Source organism: Aotus nancymaae, unplaced genomic scaffold (assembly GCF_030222135.1).
Source record: "Aotus nancymaae isolate 86718 unplaced genomic scaffold, 86718_ANA_hifiasm-v0.15.2.pri h1tg000053l, whole genome shotgun sequence".
Classification (NCBI taxonomy): domain Eukaryota; kingdom Metazoa; phylum Chordata; class Mammalia; order Primates; family Aotidae; genus Aotus; species Aotus nancymaae.
The window spans coordinates 16,079,485-16,100,745 of NW_026988467.1; the positions used below are offsets into that span (position 1 = coordinate 16,079,485).

At 43.7% G+C, this 21,261-nt stretch overlaps 1 protein-coding gene and 1 long non-coding RNA gene across 7 annotated transcripts in view; one reads left to right on the plus strand and one right to left on the minus strand.

Annotated features, from left to right (window-relative positions):
* The first annotated feature begins 15 nt into the window (after nt 1–15).
* On the plus strand, nt 16–19,791 carry LOC135269443 (uncharacterized). The gene is made up of 2 exons (XR_010337736.1): nt 16–52; nt 12,979–19,791. It is a non-coding gene; the product is annotated as an uncharacterized LOC135269443 (long non-coding RNA).
* Nucleotides 8,083–21,261, minus strand: part of EMC1 (ER membrane protein complex subunit 1) — a 36,541-nt gene continuing 23,362 nt past the window's right edge. For 5 of the 6 annotated variants that reach the window (XM_064363366.1, XM_012439761.2, XM_012439760.2 and 2 more), the window contains 6 exons: nt 18,212–18,349; nt 13,088–13,261; nt 12,320–12,530; nt 10,774–10,858; nt 9,590–9,719; nt 8,083–9,474 (listed from right to left, as the gene is read on the minus strand). In XM_064363366.1, the coding sequence (XP_064219436.1) occupies nt 9,295–9,474; nt 9,590–9,719; nt 10,774–10,858; nt 12,320–12,530; nt 13,088–13,261; nt 18,212–18,349 (918 nt within the window). In that variant the 3' untranslated portion in view covers nt 8,083–9,294. The remainder of the gene's footprint in view (nt 9,475–9,589; nt 9,720–10,773; nt 10,859–12,319; nt 12,531–13,087; nt 13,262–18,211; nt 18,350–21,261) is intronic. The other variant, XR_010337734.1, reaches the window with a different exon arrangement.

Below are 21,261 nucleotides of genomic sequence, written 5' to 3' on the forward strand. Positions count from 1 at the left end.
GGGAGTTGATCTAGCAGGTGAGAGCGACCTGGCTTCCTGGCAGCGGGGAAAGGTGAGTTTGGGGCTTAGGTGCAGCGGGCAAGTCTAGGGCAGCAGAGCAGACTACGCCGGGGCAAATAGAATGGTCCTGGCCTAGGACAGCTAAGGAAAGAAGAGGCCGAAGCCTAAACGCTCTTCACCCGCTTCTTCCCCTGCCTAGATCCCTCCAGTAGTAATACTAAAGCGCCCCACAGCTTACAAAGCTTTCTCTCTCACGCCACCTCTTTTAGTCACTGATCTATATTCTCTTCGCGCTCAAATCTCTTCTGTGTTTAGATTGCCCTCATGAACAATCTTATCAGCTCGTACAATGCATCCCTCTGCAAATTTGCCACGTATGGTTATGTTTTCCCCGTTTTTCTACTGGCAAGGAAAATGTAAGCTTTTATTCACAGGAGATGTCTGAGACTTTTGCCAGTAAAATAATCAGGCTACAAAGATTTAAGAGGGAAACGCAGTTTGCTCGAGGAAAGATATTCGTGCATTAAGGACAGTCCTGCGTGTAAGATACTGGTGGACGGCTTCAAGCTCTAGGCCTGTGGCCTACAGCCGGCCTAAATAAGACTTAGCAGGAATTGTGAAGACGGTTTCAAATTCCTAAAGCCCTGAAATTCTCCCCCAAGTTTAGGAAGAGCTTTTGTTCTCAGTGTATAACACTGATAAATGAATTGGTACCTAGTGATTAATCTGCACTTTTATTAAGATGTGACGTACTTTACCTTTTTTGAGACAGGATCTTGCTCTGTCACCCAACAGCCCAGGCTGGAGTGCAGTGGCACAGTTGATTTCGCTACAGCCTCCACCTCCCTGACTCAAGCGATCTTCCAGCCTCAGCCTCCCCAGTAGCCACCACTCTTAATTTTAAGAGACAGGTCTCCCTATGTAGCCCAAGCTGGTTTTGAAGTCCTAGGTTCAAGTGATCCTCCCACCTTGGACTCCCAAAGTGCTGGGATTACAGGCTTGACCCACTGCACCCAGCGTGCATTTTTACATTCCAAATAAAATTCAGTCAAAGCCAGTCTTGGAGAAAAATGTGGCTTCGATGATAACAGTAGGGGTTTTCCTTCAATGTCTACTTATCAGAGGATAATAATAACAGCAAGTTTCTTAAACATAAAAACATCAGAAATGAAAAAGAACTTTCCATAACACTGTAAATATTGAACTATTTCAAGATACTGAACCAGAGCCCTAAGTAAAGGCTGGAGACCCAGATTTTTTTTTTTTTTTTTTTTTTTTCCTGGACATGGATTCTTGCTGTGTCACCAGACTGGAGTGCAGTGGCACGATCTCTGCTCACTGCAACCTCCGCCTCCCAGGTTCAAGCGATTCTTCTGCCTCAGCCTTCCAAGTAGCTGGGACTACAGGCATGTGCCACCACGTCAGCTAATTTTTGTATTTTTAATAGAAATAGGGTTTCACCATGTTGACCAGGCTGGTCTGGAACTCCTGACCTCGTGATCCACCTGCCTCTGCCTCCCAAAGTGCTGGGATTACAGGTGTGAGCCACCCGACCGGGCTAGACCCAGAATTTTATAGTGGCTTTGGGACATTAATTTTCAAGAGAATAAAAGGCAAATGCAAACTATCACAGGGAGATTTGCACCTGTACCTAAATTAATATTTATTATCTACTTTATGATATTTCTGGTTAATAGATCGGGAGAGAACACTCCAGATAAAGAACTTCCTTTATAAATGCCACGTTTATTTCAGTACTGGAGGTTTGGTCTTGTGTTGCCCAAAGTTTACAATGCCATCTATATTATAAATTTAGATGACAAAAGAAACAGACTAATAAAAGACTTCTAGATGAAACACAAGCTTCTAATATGCTGGTCCAGAAAATAAGATAGAAACTAAAGAATAGTAAATAACTTTTATGAATTAACTGAAGGACTTAAAATACTAGTTCCATTCTAATCCCAAGTGCCTGCCAAGGAACTAAAATTTAAAATGATAAGATATGATACATCATGTTACAGGGAATGCAATGAAGGAAAAATGGCGGACATTGATGAATGGTATGGTATAAAGATTTGTGTAGAGGAAGGGATGAGGAGGCCTGCTGAGAGCTGGAAAAGTTCTGTATCTTGACACAGTTGTGCTTGCATGGATATACACACACAGAGTCACTGAGCCATGATTTGTACTTCTGATTTGCACACTTTGGTGGTTGTAAATTGTACATCAGACAATCTGAAAACAAATGAGGTCAGTGTGCCTCACTACAGGAGCTTCAAAAGCAAAAGATAGCACGTCTTTTTTTATTTTTTTCCTTTTCTTTTTTTTAAGCCATCCCATAGAGAGTTGCTTGAAATAAATCCTAATAGATACAGTGTTTTTAGAAACAAGTATATGAATAAACCTTAGCTATTATACCCTAGGAGCCAACAGCTTTTACAAAGTTACAAGAACAAGTAATAAGTGCATATTTTGTTGAAACTCCTACTGCAATACTGAAAACTGCAAATGGAGAGCAGCTGCTTTTTGGTAATTCACAGCAGTTAGTTTTCAAATTACCAAGAATAAAAGGAATTAGATTAGAAGCCTAATTCAATTTAGAATTATGAGACATTATTTGTAATCCACAAGTATTGATTATTTTTCCCACGATATTGAACTATTCACATGATATGAACTCAAAAGGAAGAAGGAAATGTGCATTGCAGCCTTCTTGCTTTAAGAGCAAAAACGAAACAATTTTGGTAACTGTGGAGAGACTAGAATAGAATGTCACTTTAAGATTTACATTCTCAAAAGTTTTGACTGATCAGATTGAGAGAGACAGACAAAGAAGGATAAATCAAATGTCATCATAAAATGTTAACCTTTCGGGAATCTGGGTGGAGGGTATCTGGGAATTCATTGTACTATTGCAACTTTTCTGTAAGTCTGAAATTGTGTCATCAAGGTATTTAGAAAAAGTTTATAAATACCTTGTTTTGAGATCCATTTGCTTTACAATTAGGAAAGCATAATTAGAGTATGATGACAGAGAAAGCCTACTGTATGCCAGATGCTTAAGAGAAGGAAAGTAATTTACATGTAAACTCTGGGAAAATTGGAGCCAAATGATCCTTTAGCACTGTTTGGGGTGGGGACATGATGGGGGGCAGTGCGCAGAGAGGGCCTGTTCTGGTCTCCTCAGAAGATATGTCCGTATAGTAAAAACCATGAGTAACGCCGGGCGCGGTGGCTCACGCCTGTAATCCCAGCACTTTGGGAGGCTAAGGCGGGTGGAACACGAGGTCAAGAGATCGAGACCATCCTGGTCAACATGGTCAACATGGTGAAACCCCGTCTCTACTAAAAATTCAAAAAATTAGCTGAGCATGGTGGTGCGTGCCTGTAACCCCAGCTACTCAGGAGGCTGAGGCAGGAGAATTGCCTGAACCCAGGAGGCAGAGGTTGCGGTGAGCCGAGATCGCGCCATTGCACTCCAACCTGGGTAACAAGAGCGAAACTCTGTCTCAAAAAAAAAAAAAAAAAAAAAAAAACCGTGAGTAACATGTCATGTCTCCTAACTCCATAACAACCAAGCAAACTTATAATAGTGTTTTAACTTATATCACCTTTTGTATAGGAGAGGATATAGATCCAGCAGCATAAGTATTCTAGCCCACTTTGCAATTGCAGTCTTCATTATCATTAATAAACTGGCCTCTGGTTGATCGGTCTAGTCTAGTTCTTACTTTATCACAGCACATGGGATATATGATACCATCAAAACCATGATGTGAACAAACCGTGAGTATAATGGAGTTTGTATTTGTGCCATTTAAATATAGTTTTAGTTTGCTTTCTGGACTTCCATCCATTCAGATTGCACGTTAGGGGACAGAAAAGAGTGTGCTTCAATATAAACCTGTATCTATTTTACAAACACACCTTCCTAAATGTTCTTAGTCTCTATCCTGGAAAAGGCACCTTCTCAGTATCACGGATCAGAAATATATAAAAGCCTTATTGCTGGTGGAAAACAGGCTGCTTCATTGGATGTCAGTCTCGACTAACTTCACATTCTGATTCCTAAAAAAAATCGGAAGGTGGGTGTGTACACATCCTTTATGTTATAAATTTCTTACTGGAAAGATGGCCTAAATATTAGACTTTCCCAAAAGAGTATTCGGTCTCATAAAAATCTCTAATGGAACAGCACTTAAGAATTTCAACCCTGTGACCTCTAAAAATGGTGTAGATCCCTACCTCTGACACAGGAGCTCTCCATGATTCAGTGATAAAATCAAGTTGCAGGATATTATATTACCTGGAGAGATACCAAATTGTGCAGTGGTGACCTCTGGGAAACAGATGGTAGGGGAGGTTTGGAAGGGGACACTCACCTTCATTTGGAGGCATTGTAAAAAATTTTTTTTAACTTGCATAGTCTTTAAAATAAAGAATTTAGCCACAAAAATCAAAACATGAAGCACCCGTATCTCCATTATTGAAAGGTAGCTTCAAGAATGGTGAATATTTTCAGGTTACATTTTACAAAAAATGAAAAGGCAGATGATGGTGTCTACCTGTTTTAATTATGGAAGGATAATTGTCAATTTTTAAATAGTAAGATAGTTATAAAGAACAATGATTTCCAAAGCAATACCAAAGAGATCTTTTTCCCTTTTAGAATAGAAATTATGGCACCATGCAGCTTATTTCCCCATATTGATCATGTTGCCTTTTTTTTTTAGGACTAAAATAGGGTTTGTCAGACCTAGTGTCCAGGGCATGCCAGAGAGGCAGGTTGAATTATCTCTTGGCATTTAATATACAAAAATTAGAAGGACGTGGTAGCACATGCCTGTAATCCCACCTACTCAGGAGGCTTGAGGCAGGAGAATCGCTTGAACCCGGGAGGCAGAAGTTGTGGTGAGCCGAGACTGCGCCACTGCACTCCAGCCTGGGCAAGAGTGAGACTCTGTTTCAAAGAAAAAAAGAATTACTGGGGCCAGGTGTGGTGGCTCACACCTGTAATCCTAGCACTTCTTTGGGAGGCCAAGACAGGTGATCACCTGAAGTCAGTTCGAGACCAGCCTGGCTAACATGGTGAAACCCTATCTTTACTAAAAATATTAAAATTAGCTGGGCATCATGGCACACACCTGTAGTCCCAGCCACTCGGGAGGCTGAGGCAGAAAGATTTGTTGAACCTGGAGGCAGAAGTTGCAGTGAGTCAAGTGAGACTCTGCACTCTGTGGAAAGGAAGGAAGGGAGGGAGGGAAGGCAAAGAAAGGAGGAAGGGAGGAATTCCTTACTAAGTCACCAAAGTCTTAGAAATTTAGGAAACTGGGGACAAAGTTCCTAAGGCTTCTGTGAAGAAGGTGCAACCATTTGGGGAACTATTTGTCAAGGAGCAATTTCATGTCTGGGACAATAGGGAATTTAGAAAACAGTATAACAGTCCCTGAGAGACACAATATCTGGAATCATAAAGTGGTACCATATATTATTCAGGAAGATATGTGGTGAGCAGCTAGGACGCTTGGAGGGCATGATCAGCTGAAATCAATAGGGAAAGCTTTATGGAGGAGTTCAGATTTGAGACAAGCCAGATTTTGAGCAGGGAAGAAAACATTTCTAGTATAGAAAACAATAGTTTCATGATTTACAAGCAACATTTTATTTATTTTTATTTTTTGAGACAGGGTCGCACTCTGTAGTGGCTCACTGAAGCCTGTCTCCTGGGTTCAAGTGATTCTCCTGCCTCACCCTCCTAAGTAGCTGGGATTACAGGCATGCACCACCACACCTGGCTAACTTTTTTTTTTTTTTTTTAGTAGAGATGGAATTTCACCATGTTGGCCAGGCTAGTCTCGAACTTCTAACCTCAAGTGATCTGCCTGCTTCGGGCCTCCCAAAATGCTGTGATTGCAGGTGTGAGCCCCCATGCCTGGCCTAAAAGCAAAATTTTAAATACTTAGGAATCAGTAAATGAGTCTTGGGATGATTCCGATAATGCTTGTTTAATAGGCTTTTTAAAAGTATAGCAATATATGGGCCAGGTACAGTAGCTCATGCCTGTAATCCCAGCACTTTAGGAGGCTGAGGAGGGAGGATCACTTGAGCCCAGGTGTTTGAGGCTGCAGTGAGCTATGACTGTGCCACTGCTCTCCAGCCTGGGTAACAGAGACACTGCCTACAAATTAAAAAAAAAAAAAAAAAGCAATTTATAAAGGCAGTGAAAACACAATTCCGAAATTTTCAAGTTGAAAAATGCCTCAGACCACATAACTTGTACCCGCATATAAATAATGAAACTAGTTCAGATTAGGTAGCTTACATTAAAGTTTCTATCACTTAAATTAGGAGTTGAGTATTTTTGCCATCAGACATTGTTCCAGAAAATATTTCAGTCATCTTTACGAATACATGATATTCAAGATCCATTAGTTGAGCTTTTATCAAAACATCTCATGTACCCTGTAAGTATATATACCTACTGCATACCCAGAAAAATTTTAAATAAGAAATTTTAAAAGATCCATTAGTTGAAAAAACAAGTAACCAAATTAAATAGCATCATCTCATTTAAGAAAACATTGTATACAAGAACAAACACTAGACTACCAGTGCCCATATATGTAATTAATGAATACTAAAACAAATTGGTTTTGGTGGTGTTTCTTTTTGAGACAAAGTTTCACTCTGTTGCCCAGGCTGGAGTGCAGTGGCACGTTCATAGATCACTGCAGCCTCGACCTCCCAGGCTCAAGTGATCCTCCCACCTCAGCCTCCTGAGTAGCTGGGACCACAGGCATATGCCCAGCTAATTTTGTTTTTAATTTTTGTACAGACAGGGTCTTGCTATGTTGCCCAGGCTGGTCTGGAACTCCTGGGCTCAAAGAAATCCTCCGCCATGGCCTCCCAAATGCTGGGATTATAGGATGAACCATCACACCCAGCCAAATCTCTTTTTAAGTGAAACATTGTAGGGGGCCCCAAAATTACAGGAGAAGAGGTAAGTCAAGGAATACACAAAAAACCAGGAATGACAAGAAAGCAAATGGATACGAGAATTGAGAGAGGAAATATACAGTCTCAGCAGCCATTGGTGGAGACTGAGTGCAGCTGCTCAGAACCAAATGCTGCTTTAAGATTAAGGAAGGTTGAGAACTAAGAAAAGATTTAAATTGGGCTGTGGCATTAGCATTAACTATTTTAAGCACTTGGCCAGGCGCAGTGGCTCACACCTGTAATCCCAGCACTTTGGGAGGCTGAGGCCAGCGGCTCATTTGAGGCCAGGAGTTCGAGACCAGCCTGGCCAACACAGTGAAACCCCATCTCTACTAAAAATATAAAATATTAGCTGAGCGTGGTGGCACAAGCATGTACTCCCAGCTGCTTGTGAGGTGGAGTTTGTAGTGAGCTGAGATCGTGCCACTGCACTCCAGCCTGGGCAACAAGAGTAAGACTGTCTCAAAAACAAAACAAAAAAAAGCACCTGCTTTGAGGTAACTTTGATTACAGCTGAAATATAGGGAATGTTACTAAAGGACAAATAACTTCCCTCCCATTAGCTTGTTTCAGATTCTGGCACATTGGTAAATACAAACTAGAATCTTGCAGGCTAAGTGGGCCGGGCAAGCAGAGCCGGCAATACAAGAGTGGCTTATCATACAGCTTGCACATATTCATGTAAGACAGAATTCCAGCCAGACTTTCCCAAAACTGGGCAGAATTTTTTTAACTTGTAACTTACTCCCTTCTCCCAGGTTATGTTAAACAAAATGTGCCTTGGGTCAAGATGATAGATGCCCGTTTTTTCTGGAGATTCTTAGACATTCTTTCACTCAATATCATATTGACAATTAACAAAATGGTGTCATTTCTTCTTCTCTGCCATCATCTACCATCAGCATATGACCACAGAAAGATGAAAAATTTTAGATAACTTGACCAACCCATATGATTAAGCTGACGTGTTTGTCTTTACTAAAATAAAATATACTTACTCCATTTCTTTACTGCTTTTATCCCCTCTAATGTGAAAGTAGCCTCAAAGTGATCTTCTAAGAAACAAAAGAGGACTTAAATCAGTGTTATTTGTCATTTGCTTTATTCAGACATTCAAGGGTACCTCTTTCACCACAGGACTAGAGATGGTCTACTCTGTACATATAAATCACAATAAAGAAAAATTCCTACATTCCCCAACTCCATGACCAAGGGAAAACTTTTAGGATTTCTTTACTTTGTAGCAGAGACACGGCGGCCTAGCCACTTGGCAGTGCTACACCCACAGTATGCCAGCTTCCCACCGCTACCCTTTTTCTTCTCTTTTTTAAAGCTTCAAAGGTTAGATCAATAAGACTTAAAATTTCCTCATTTGAAGAGAAATATGATGACCCACATGTTAATTTATATTAGAAACTAAAAATAAATAATGGGGTTCCTAAGTAAGGACATCTTTCTTTAACTAGGTTATGATTAGACCAGCCTGTGGGTGAAATGAGAGATTATCTCTTCTCCCTAGAAATGTCTTCGAGGCTCAGACAATTCAGTAGTTTTTCAAAGACCCCAACTCACACATCTCAGGTGAAAAGTATAAGCAATGGGCAACAAACAAGACGCTAGTATGCACTTGGCTTCTGATCAACTAAAACAAAGATTTGGTGGCCCAACCTAATGAATAACAGCATGAAACTAGAGGTGTAGTTAAAGTAAGTTTTGACATCACAGATAGATCCCTTAACCCTAAGTTACTTTGGAGGGAAGCCAGGAGAGGCTGGATCAGTCCTCAAGCCTCAGCTAAGGATGGATCCTATTTCTTCCCAGTGCAAAACAGCAAATGCACCTAGAAGGAGGAGTTGGCAAGGAGAGTTCCCCTCTTACTTTGCAGCAAGAGATGGAAAAAGAAAGATTTCTAGATAAAATTGGGAAACACAAAAGGCAAAGTAAAATCAATTTAAACAAAAATCAGTTGGAACTCTTATTTAAAAAAAAAACACACAGAACATTCATGGATGGGCAGAGAAGGAAACAATGCAGAGGCCTTTGGACTTGAGGGGAAAGCCCATCAGGATTCTTTGAGATTCTCAGCTGAGAGTGAGTTCTGTCTCTGTTCACGTAGGATTCTGCATCATGTGCATCCCAAAAGGAGTTCTACGTGAAGGTCATCTTCTTCCCCACAGCTCTTAGCTGAGCTGAGCAGTGACACACACACACTTCCACCAATCCACCAAACTGCAGCAGTAGCTTCTTATCTGACCCACACTATGGCTCTTCCCTTTTGGGGACGGTCTTTGGTCTTTACCGCCAGGCCCGATTCAGGAGCTTCACCTGTGCCAATCTCTTAGTGATCATGGTGGCAAAAACCAGGCCAAAGAGGACGCTGCTGATTAACACGTAGTCATAGTCATCCTTCAGAACGTCAAACTGTTTGGATGGGTAGACTCGAGTTTGGTAAATATCCAAACCATAGGCCACGACCTGGAAGGCAGATGGAATAATTACTGAAGAAACAACCAACGGTCCACCTCAAACTCGGCTAAGAAAGGAAATGGGACGCCCAAGGTGGAACAGGGCAGCTGTGGGCTCTACTCACCAAACAAGTGGACTCCAGGCCCGAGGGAGCTGTGTAGATACCTCGCATTCGAGAAACTGTCTGGTTATAGTTGATGAATCGCTCTGCGTGTATCTGTACATCTGGAGAATACGGGATTAGGTTCTCCTCTCTGCAAAACACCAGCCGGGACAGGCAGTCTGAGCCCTGCTGTAAAGGGATCTCTTGGCTGCCCTTCCGGAGTCCTGGGAGGTTTCCAGGCTACTTATCTAGCCTCAAATCTCCTAGGAGGTCTGCTTACATTAAGTAGTTAAAAATTTAGCAGTTGAATGTTAGGAAGGACTACAAGAAAGGAGGCTCTCTGCAGAGTAAGACTGAGATCTAGATTCCTACCTTGTTTTAAATCTGAAAAGAAAGAACATATAGATGACTGGCATTTCACACCACAAGAAGAAAGCCGACCATTTTACCACCACCAAACTGAACCACTAGGTTAATTCCTGCTCTCCGCTCCAGGCTGCCTCTCGGTCCCCATTCCTCTGAAACCTGGTTATCATCCTGTGTCTTTTCCCAGCTTTAACCTCCTCTCTCTCATGTACTTCTCCAAATCACACTCCTCTCCATTCCTCATGCCCTAGGTAAAGAAATTCAGGCTGGAGGTAAGAAAACCCAAAGAGATGGTGGTTTTTAATACAAAAATTAATACCAACAGTGAACAAGTTACTGGCTTGCCCACATGTCCAGCCCCGAATTACCTCAGTGATCTCATTTCCTAGCGTTGCCCTCTGTGAACTCACCAGACATAATCTCAGGGGATTTGCATTGCCTGTTCCCTCTGCCTAGAAAGTTCTTCCTCAGACATCCACACAGCTAGCTCCTTCAGGCTTTCACTCAAAACACACCTTTTCAAAGGGGCTTTCCCAGGCCACCTCTCAAATTTCACCACGCACATCCCCGTCCCCACTTCCTAGCTCGTTCCTATTTTACTCTCCTTAGCATTCGAGTACCTAACACAGTATCTATTTTACTTGTTTATCTTATTTATTTACTGTCCATTTCCCAGCAGACTGTATGCTCCATGACAGCAGATGACTTTTTTAGGCTTGCCCCTGCTACATCCCCAGCCTAGTGCAGCATGGGGCCACATGGAGACTGAGAAGCAAGCTTAATCAGTGAGGTTAAATTCTGTAAGGTACAGCCTTCAGCACCACCCACGAAGGTCTCACCTGCTTTGTTCTGTTGGGATCTCGGGGCGGCGAGGATCCAGCAAAGCCTTAGGAAGGGAAAGAATTGCTCCGGAAGGCAGTCCAACTGCACAGGAAGAAGTGAATGTTCACACCGGTCCAGTGTCCAGCAAGGGCCAGTTACAAAAATGTCATTTTTGCAGAAATGTAAACAAGAGTTTAAAACAAAAAAAATGGGTCAATGAGGCTCCCTTAAATAGCCAAAAACAATAATCCAATAATATGCATGGGTTTAAATGAAGGTTCTCACTTTTGAAGACACTGGTTTCTTAACATTCTGAGACCAGAAAATAAAGTTCTAGAATCAAGATATGGGTAATGATGAAAGAGAAAAATGTAAAAGGGTTCCCTCATCCCTTTCTCCCCTCCCTCCAATACCTCCCCAGCAGGGAGTCTCCTTCTCCTTGAGCAAATGCAGCGCAGCTGTATATGCAGCTGCAGTACAATGGCCAGGGAAGACTGCAGGATCAGGCATGATCGATCATAGCACCAGTTTCAGTAATGGAGATTAAAGCCGATAAACTGCCAACTGAGCTGGCTTCCTCACATTTAAGAATACAATAGTAATACCAAGTGCCCATCAGATCTGAGAGTCCCAAACATCTTTGGTAAAATCACCTAAACACATGAGCCTGTTAAACAATCACTAAGTCCTAAGTCTTGGACTTAGGTTACATAAGGATGAGATTCCAGGGCTGGCGCAGTGGCTCACACCTGTAATCCCAGCACTTTGGGAGGCAACGAGACCAGCCTGGCCAATGTGGCAAAAGCCCGTCTCTACTAAAAATACAAAAATTAGCTGGGCATGGTGACACGCACTTATAATCCCAGCTACTCAGGAGACTGAGGCAAGAGGATTGCTTGAACCCAGGAGGCAGAGGTTGCAGTGAGCAAAGATCGCGCCACTGCAGCTGGGTGACAGAGTGAGACTCCATCTCAAAAAAAAAAAAAAAAAGGATGAGATTCTAAACCCTGCCAATTTCTGCAACCTGTCAGCACAGGCCAGCTATGTTCAGAATGCTATCAGGAACTGACTTTTTTAGCTAGGTGAAAATGCCAAATAAAGAGGTGGTATATCAGAAATGAGGACTGAAGACCAGGCACAATGGCTCACACCTGTAATCCCAACACTTTGGGAGGCCAAGGCAGGAGGATCACCTAAGCCCAGGAGTTCTAGACCAGCCTGGACAACATGGCAAAACTCTGTCTCTGCAAAAAAATTTTTAATTAGCCAGGTAAGCTCAGGAGGTTAAGGCTGCAGTGACCCATGATCACACCACTATACTTCAGCCTGGATGACAGAGTGAGACCCTGTCTCAAAAAAAGATGAGGACTGAGAGAGAAGTGGTCACCTTTATGGATGGCAAAGATGAACTAAGGAAATTTTTCTACTGATATATAGCCCTCCTCACCACCTTTCCCTTACAGGTGGTTCAGCGGGGCTCTGCCAGCAATGTGTCCCTTGCTTTGTCCCTCAGTGTGGTTGCCCAAGGGAACCGAGCCATCCAGAGGCTCTCCAGGCACTCACTCAGCAGGTGTCGGCTGGTGATGCCCCGCTCGGTGATGGTGGCCTCCATGGCACTGATGGAGGACGGGAAAATATAGGACTGCTGGAGGACCTGGGGCAGCTGGGGGCGGTCCAGGGAGCTGAAGGCGGTGGCGTTGTATTGCTCGGTGCCCTCATAGAGCTCCAGTGCGGTAAACTCATTGCGCCGAGCCTTGGTGTTCCAGTACTGGTACTGCAGGGATAGGAGGAGGCAGCTCAGGGCTTAGCAGCTGCTTCAGCTGGAAAGGGAAATTGCATTGGAAGGCACCTTTCCAATTAGCTACAGATCCAGGAAGGAAAACTATCAACTAGCACCCCAGTATCATTCCTTACTACCAAGTTTACTAACTTTCAAAGTATTTTCATCTAGGCTATCCAAATTCACCATAAAACAAAGGAAATTCTCAAGATTCTTAGAAGTCATAATAGTTACTAACCTTTGAGTCCTTACTAGGTACCAGGCATCATTCTTAGCTAGACTGAAGGTGACTGTTATTATCCCTGTTTTACCAATGATGCAACACAGAGAGCGTACATGACGAGTTCAAGGTTGTACAGTCAGGAAACAGAGGTAGGATCAAACCTAGGCAGCCTGATTCCCGAGCCTAGCGCCCTAACCAGCACACTTCATTGCCATCCAGGGAATCTGAGATCCTATGAAAACCAAAGCAGCAACTGGGTTTCTGGAAAGAACTTAGGAAGCAAGGAGACCTCTGGAGCTACCCTGTGTCCCTAATGGTAACTGCTTACCACCACCCAGTTCTCAGAATGCACAATATGAACAGGGCCCTTGGCTTTCTTCTGCACAGAGGAGTGGATGATGCGCCCAGTGACACCATCAATGAGGAAGATGCCAATAAAGGTGCGTTCATGGTGCGTGTCTGTGCTCTCCGTCACCACAGCAAGCAGGTTGGGGTTCAGGCTCTGGAGAGAGAGAAAAAAGCTCCTTTGGAACCACAACGACCATACTCCATTCCTGTGCTGTGAGGCCAGCCTGGAGCTCTCCAGCCTGGCAGAGGAATCAGGGTTTCTGGTGAGAAGAGCTTCCTCTTTGGAGTTTCTCGTCACTGCACTTGTTTTATGTGCATTGGGTACTGGGTGCCATGCCAGGTACCTTGTATTTTATCTAATCCCTTAAACAACCTTGCAGAGTAGCTATTATGGTTCACATTTTGCAGAAAAGTCCCAAAGTAGTTAAGCAGCTTCTCAAGTCACAGATAGCAAATGATAACCCAAGATAAAATCTAGGTCTGCCCACTCATTGACCTAGTGACAACTGCTGCAGTGATATTTTTCTTCTCAGGGTCACCACCACCCTCCCCATCGCTAAATCCAGTGGCTGAGTCTTGGCCTTCATTTTACTTGACCCACTAGTACCACATGACGCAGGTGATCACTACCTTCTTGTGACATCTCACCTGGCTTCCAGAACATCCCTGCCCAGCACTGCTACCTCACTGGCCTCTCCTTCTCAGTCTCTTTTGGAGGTTCTTCCACATCTCCCCAGTTTCTTCATGGTGGAACATGCCAGGCAGCTCTCCAACCTTGGGCATTTCCATCTACACTCACCGTCATGGTGATCTCAAGCCAATCTCATGGCTTAAACACCATTTATGGATGTTGGCAATGCCCAATGTATGTATCCAAACCAGACTCTCCTTTGAACTCCAGACTTAACTAAGAAACTATCTCAGTATCTTTTCTCAGATGTCTGATCTGAAACTTAACACAGCCCAGACTGAACTGTTATACCCCTCCCTAAAATCTGCTCCTCTTTCCTCCCAGCCATGGCAGCTCCATGCTTCAATGGCTCACACCTAAAGCCTCGAGTCATCCTTGACTCCTTTCTCTGTAACACACATACGCCCCCTCTTGGCTCTACCTTCAAAAGTCCCCAGAACCTGATCCTTCCTCCCCACCTCCATGCCCCTAGCCTAGTTCCAGCCGCCATCAGCCCCTGGATGACCCCACAGCCTACCTGGTTTCCTGCTTTCCTCCTCACCCCTCTACAGTCTAATCTAGGTCAAATGAGCCTGTGGAATCTCAGTCACTGATGTCACTCCTGCTCAGAACTTCCCAGTGGCTCTTTACCATGCTCCAAAGTGAAGGCCGGGGTGGTGGCCTATGATCTGGCCCTGCTGCCCTCTGCCCTCTGCAGGCCTGACATGCCTCCTCACTCAGCATCTTCTAGTCACCTGGTCTTCCTTGCTGTTTGTCACACACACCAGGAGCACTCTGGCTTTTCTCTCTGAAAGGCTCTCCCCCCAGCTATCCATACGACTCACTTTCTCACTCAAGTCCAATGTATGTATCCAAACCAGACTCTCCTTTGAACTCCAGACTCCATGCAACCTTCTCACTAAGCCTCTCCTTAGCCACCCGATCTATAGTGTATCCCCTTCCCTCTTCCCGGCTTTATTTTTCTCTATAAAACTGGTCACTTTCTAATACACCATATAATTTACCTATTTATTTTCTGTATTATTGGCCTCACCCAACTGTGATGAAAGCCTTACCAGTCAAGAAGTTTTGTCTGTTTTGCCCATTTTACATCCCAGTGTTTAAAAGAGTACCTGCACCCAGCTAGCACTCAAAAAATACTTCCTGCTTCACCTCTGTGGCATTCCTTCCAAAAACCCACAACCACAGTCTAACCATGAAAGAACTATCAGACAAAGCAAAACTGAGAAACATTCTATACAACATCTGACTAGGACTCTTCAACTATCAAGGTCACAAAAAACAAGGGAAAGACTGAAAAACTGTCACAGACCAGAGCAGTCTAAAGAAACCTGATGACTAAATGCAATGTAGGATCCTGGAACAGAAAAATGACTGGTGGAAAAAAATGTTGAAACCCAAATAAAGTCTGGAGTGTAGTTAACAGTCACGTCACGGTTACGTAGGAAAAACTACATAAGGGGTATATCTTTGTACTATCTTTGCAGCTTTTCTGCAAGTCTAAAATTATACCACAATGAAGTTTATCCAAAAAAAAAAAAACCCTTTAAAATTTGCATAATGTACATGAGTCCAAAAAAGCCTACTCCTAGCTAGCATTCTTTTCAGCACATGAAAATACAGGTGCTCTAGTACAGTGGTCCCCAACCTTTCTGACACCAGAGACAGGTTTCATGGAAGACAATTTTCCCACAGCCTGGGGCGGGGGATGGTTTTGGGGATGGTTCAAGCCCATTACATTGACTGTGCACTTCATTTCTATTAGTATTACATTGTAATGTAAATGAAATAATGATCCAACTCACCATCACATAGAATCAGTGGGAGCCCTGAGCTTGTTTCCCTACAACTAGACGTCCCATCTTGGGATGACGGAAGACAGTGACAGACCATTGGGTATTAGATTCTCATAAGGAGTGCGCAACCTACATCCCTCACATGTCCAGTTCACAACAGGGTTCACGCTCCTCTGAGAATCTAATGCCACCACTGAGCTGATAGGAAGCAGAGCCCGGGCAATCATGCAAGCGATGGGGTGTGGTAAATACAGATGAAGCTTCACTCACTTGCCTACTGCTCACCTCCGGCTGTGCAGCCTGGTTCCTAACAGGCCACGAACCAATAGTGATGGGGGATCCCTACTTCAGTAAAGGCAAAGCTATATAATGGTATATTTTATCTATGTCAAAATGTACTTTAGCATTTGTATTGTTTTAGTCCTTCTGAAGGATTTTTTTGGTTTTGTTTTGTTTTTGTTTTGTTTTTTTGAGACGGAGTGTCGCTCAGTCACCCAGGCTGGAGTGCAGTGGCACGATCTCAGCTCACTGCAACTCTGCTTCCCAGGTTCAAGGGATTCTCCTGCCTCAGCCTCCCTGGTAACTGAGACTACAGGTGTGCCCCACCATGCCTGGCTAATTTTTCTATGTTGAGATGGGGTTTCACCATGTTGGCCAGGCTTGTCTAGAACTCCTGACCTCAACTGATCCTCCTGCCTCAGCCTCCCAAAGTGCCAGGATTACAGGCATGAGCCACTGCGCCCGACCTCTGAACAAGTTTAAACTGCTGCCACATGGAAGATGTCTGTCAACTAAGAATTCAATGTGCATCCATTAAAGTACAAAGTAAAAAATAAATTAAAAGAATTTGGCTGGCCACAGTGGCTCTCACACCTGTAATCCCAACATTTTGGGAGGCCAAAGTAGGATTACTTGAGCCCAGGAGTTTAAGACCAATCTGGACAACATAGCAAGACCTCATCTCTAAAGAAAATAAAATAATTAGCCAGGCGTGGTGACACACACCTGTTGTCTCAGCTGTTTAGGAGGCTGAGATGGGAGGACTGCTTGAGCCCAGGAGGTCAAGGCTGCAGTGAGCTGTGATCACACCACTGCATACCAGCCTGGGCAACAGAGCAGGACCCTGTCTCAAAAAAAAAAAAAAAAAAGGAGTCAAGTCAATAGCACTAATAATAATGTTAACTATGTGGCAGGCACTATTCTAATCACTTTACATGTTATCATTAATCTTCAAAACAATCCTCTGACGTTGGTGCTATCATCCCCATTATACTGGGGAAAATTGAAGCTTAGGCAGCCTAAGAGATGAACAGCTAGTGCAATGCAGAGCCAAGTCTTAACTCGACAGTCCAACTAGAGGCTTGCACTGTGTTGCACTGGCTCATGCTTAGTGATCCAGCTTTACCATCAAGTTCTGTGATCTTGCTACTCTATTCTATGACACACCCTCCAACTCAGTCTCTGCTGTCCCAGAGGGTGGAATTAATGTGCATTCCTACTGTGATTACATTCTCTCCCACAACAGTTTTGCAGCCCACTAGTTACCTCAATCTCTCTCTCTTTAACACTAACTAGAGTGTTGGATCATAGAGATGGAGTTTCTGATGGCTCGCCTATGGTTTAACCCCAGAATGCCGTATCAGTACTACCACCAGTAAAAAGAGCTGGGCTAGGCCCATTGGCTCAAGTCTGTAATCCCAACACTTTGGGAGGCTGAGGAAAGAGAACTGCTTGAGGCCAGGAGATAGAGACCAGCTAAGGCCCTGTTGATATAAAAATTAAAAATTAAAAAATATATATATTTTTTGGAGACAGGGTCTTACTATGTTGCCTAGGCTGATCTCTATCTTCTACAAAAATTAAAAATTTTAAAAATTGTTGTTGTTGTTTGGAGACAGCGTCCTACTCTGTCACCTAGGCTGGAGTACAGTGGCACAATCGCAGTTCACTGTAGTAGCCTCGACCTCCCCAGGCTCAGATGATCCTCCTACCTCAGCCTCATGAGTAGCTGAGACCGCAGGCATGCACCACCATGCCCAGCTAATCGTATTGTTTTTATTTTTTGGAAAGACAAGGGTTCAGCCATGTTGACCAGTGGCTGTTCTCAAACTCTTGGACTCAAGTGATCCACTCGCATCAACCTCTCAAAATGCTGGGATTACAGGCGTGAGCCACCATGCCCAGCTTTTTTTAAAAAATTAGCACGGCATGTGTCTGTGGTCCCAACTACTTGGGAGACTGAGGTGGAAGGATTGCTTAAGCCCAGGAGGACGAAGCTTTGGTGAGCCATGACTGCATCACTGCACTCCAGCCTGGGCAACAGAGCAAGACTCTGTCTCAGGAAACAAACAAAAAAGGCCAAAAAACAAGAGCTAACATCTGTTGCTTACTTACATATGCTAGGCACTGGGCTAGGCATGAACAGCTCATGGGATCATCACAACCAGCCTAGGAAGAGGGTATATTATCCCCATTTCACAAACAAAAATTAATGGTCAAAGGGATTAAATGACTTAAACAAGGTCACATATGTACCAAGTCCTACAGCCAGACTTGAAACCCTTATTTTCCTGAGTCGAAAGCCCTTGCTGTAGGCCAGACAGCTGGCTGTATGTACCTTGTAGAGCACACTGCGGTCCCCCATCACACGGCCCTGGGAATGAACATGCTCACTGCTGCGTTTCCCCTTCACCTTGACGATCCGCTGTACTTCTGGAGGGATGGTCAGCTCCCAGCTCAGCTCAGTGGTGAGATCCTAGGGCAGGAGCAAAAGAGCCTATAATCAGGAGGGTACACTTAGAGCTGAAACAGCTAGAGTTAGACCCATCCTGCAGTCCATTATTTGAGGTCTTTGTGCAGGAAGGAACAGAGATCAGAACTAGAAAAATGGGCCAGGAGCAGTGGCTCACGCCTGTAATCCCAACACTTTGGGAGGCCAAGGCAGGTGGATCACTTGAGGTCAATAGTTCAAGACCAGCTTGCCAACATGGCAAAACCCCATCTCTACTAAACACACAATAAAACAGCCAGATGTGGTGGCAGGCACCTATAATCCTAGCTGCTCAGGAGGCTAAGGCAGAGGCTGCAGTGAGCTGAGATCACACCACTGCACTCCAGCCTGGGTGACAGAGCAAAACTCCCTCTCAAAAAATAAAAAAGCAAACTAGAAAAATGGCAATAGAGATCTAGTTTATGAAGAAATTTCAGAACTCTCGGTTTGATTAAGATAGATACAAAAGCCAGTAGGAAAGGAGAAGAATGTTCAATAGTATCCCATTGTTCATCTGAGCTGGAAATATGCAAGGAAAATTTACTATTTATTACTAAAATCCAAGATCCCTGAATACTGGGGCAAGTAGTAAATGTCTAAAGCTAACAGGGACCTTGAAACATTTCCTATATAATTCTTTTTTTTTTTCTCTTGAGACAGAGTCTCACTCTGTTACTAGGTTGGAGTGCAGTAATGTGATCTCGGCTCACTGCAATCTCCACCTCCTGGGTTCAAGCGATTCTCCCCCCTCAGCCTCCTGAGTAGCTGGGATTACAGGCGTGCACCACCACACCCAGCTAATTTTTGTAATTTTAGTAGAGATGGGGTTTTACCATGTTGGCCTCAATCTCCTGACCTCGTGATCCACCCGCCTCAGCCTCCCAAAGTGCTGGGATTATAGGCATGAGCCACCACACCTGGCCTCCTGTATGATTCTCTTTATGGTCACAGGAAACCAACCAATAACATTCATGGTGAAATACGTTATTATACATCCATCATATGGAATTATGCGGAGCCCTTGGGGGTGGAGATTGGCAAGGGGCACAGGGGCCTTCTCGGGGCTGGTGCTGTTTTGTTTCCTGATGTGATTACCAGGTACACAAGTGTATTCCCTTGGTGAGGGTTCATTGACCTATGCCTCATAATTTTGTACTTTTGTCAATATTTTTCTGTAATAAAAACTGAAGTTTCAGAACAATGAGGTAGAAAACTCATTAAATGAAAAAAGCAAATTTCATTTGAGAATAAATATATGTCAATTCCATGTGAGTAAGAAAAAAAAATGGGCCAGGCATGGTGGCTAATGCCTGTAATCCCAACACTTTTGAAGGCCGAGGCAGGAGGATCACTTGAGGTCAGGAGTTCGAGACCTGGATTTATGGAATCATAAATATACAAGGACAGTGGGAAGAGCCACAGTAAACTGTGACAGGGTTTCCACCTGGGGGAGACCGCTGGAAATGGGCTACAAGCATCTGTTCACATTTTACTTGTGCACCTCTCTGTATCAATGGACTCTTTTACAATGAGATTATATTCATGTATTGCCGGAATTTTTTAAATAATAAAAATTTTATTAATAATAAGGATTGCCACAACCTTCTTTGAAAACATGAGAACTCACTAAAACATCCCCAGAAAGGAAGGTCACCAAGTGAAGGCAAAGGCAGCAAATGCCCTTGTGGTCCAGGACTCGCCCACACAGCTGGCTCACTTCCCACAGACTGCTCTGCGTCCTTTGTCTTCCTTCGTCTTTGTTCACTCAGATGATGTCCTCAGGACTCCAGATTCATGACACCCACACTCCAGTTCACTCCCTTGAATCTATAAAACTGTCTCTTTCAACATCCCCTTTTTATTAACTTGGAAGGACTTTTTTTTTTCATCCACAAGGGTAAAGGATGTGTCTTCTGGGCAGACCATTTCCAGTGCCATTTATGCTAAGGTTAGCTATTACAAATGTCACAAAAGGGCGCTGCATTTTCAAAACAAGAGCACTGCAAACTTAGATGCCATTTACCATGTGCCAGGTGCTGTTTTATGTGATTTATGTGTTGAATTCTCTCAACAACCTTATGAGACAGGTACTTATCACCTTATTTTACAGATAAGAAAACAGAAGGTCAGAGCCCAAGCTCACGAAGTTAGTGAGTAACAAACCTAGGCTTCAAATCCAGCAAACTGGATCTAAGCTCTTAAATTCTATGCCTCTCAAAAGGCCATACAGGACAGGGTGGGAGAGCTGTCTGTGAGTGTACACCACAAAGTACTTCTCCAAACAGTCCTGCTAACACGACCACACCAGCCCCTCGTGGACTTCAGAGCTGGACTTCACAGCCAGTGTGTATCACTGTTTATAAGAGTTGGTCTTTCAAGAAATAAAATTCAAAGCACATATTCTATCAAGAGTTGGTCATGATCATCTTCATGTAAAAGTACAACTTATTACTCAACCCACATTCCTACCTTCTACCCTCCCAAGAATGGGAAAAACGTCCCATCTCTCTGCTATAGAAATAGAATGTGGAGCTAGGCACAGTGGCTCAAGCCTGTAATCCCAACACTTTGGGAGGCCGAGGTAGGCAAATCACAAGGTCAGAAGTTCGAGACCAACCTGGCCAACATGGTGAAACCCTGCCTCTACTAAAAATACAAAAAAAATAGCTGAGTGTAGTGGCGGGCGCCTGTAATCCCAGCTACTGGGGAGGCTGAGGCAGGAGAATTGCCTAAACTCAGGAGGCGAAGGTTGCAGTGAGCCAAGATCGTGCCATTACACTCCAACCTGGGCGACAGAGGGAGACTCCAGCTCAAAAAAAAAAAAAGAATGTGGAATGAAAGCTCCACAAGGGCAGAGATTCGGTCTGCTGTTTACCAATCTGTCCACAGCACCTAGA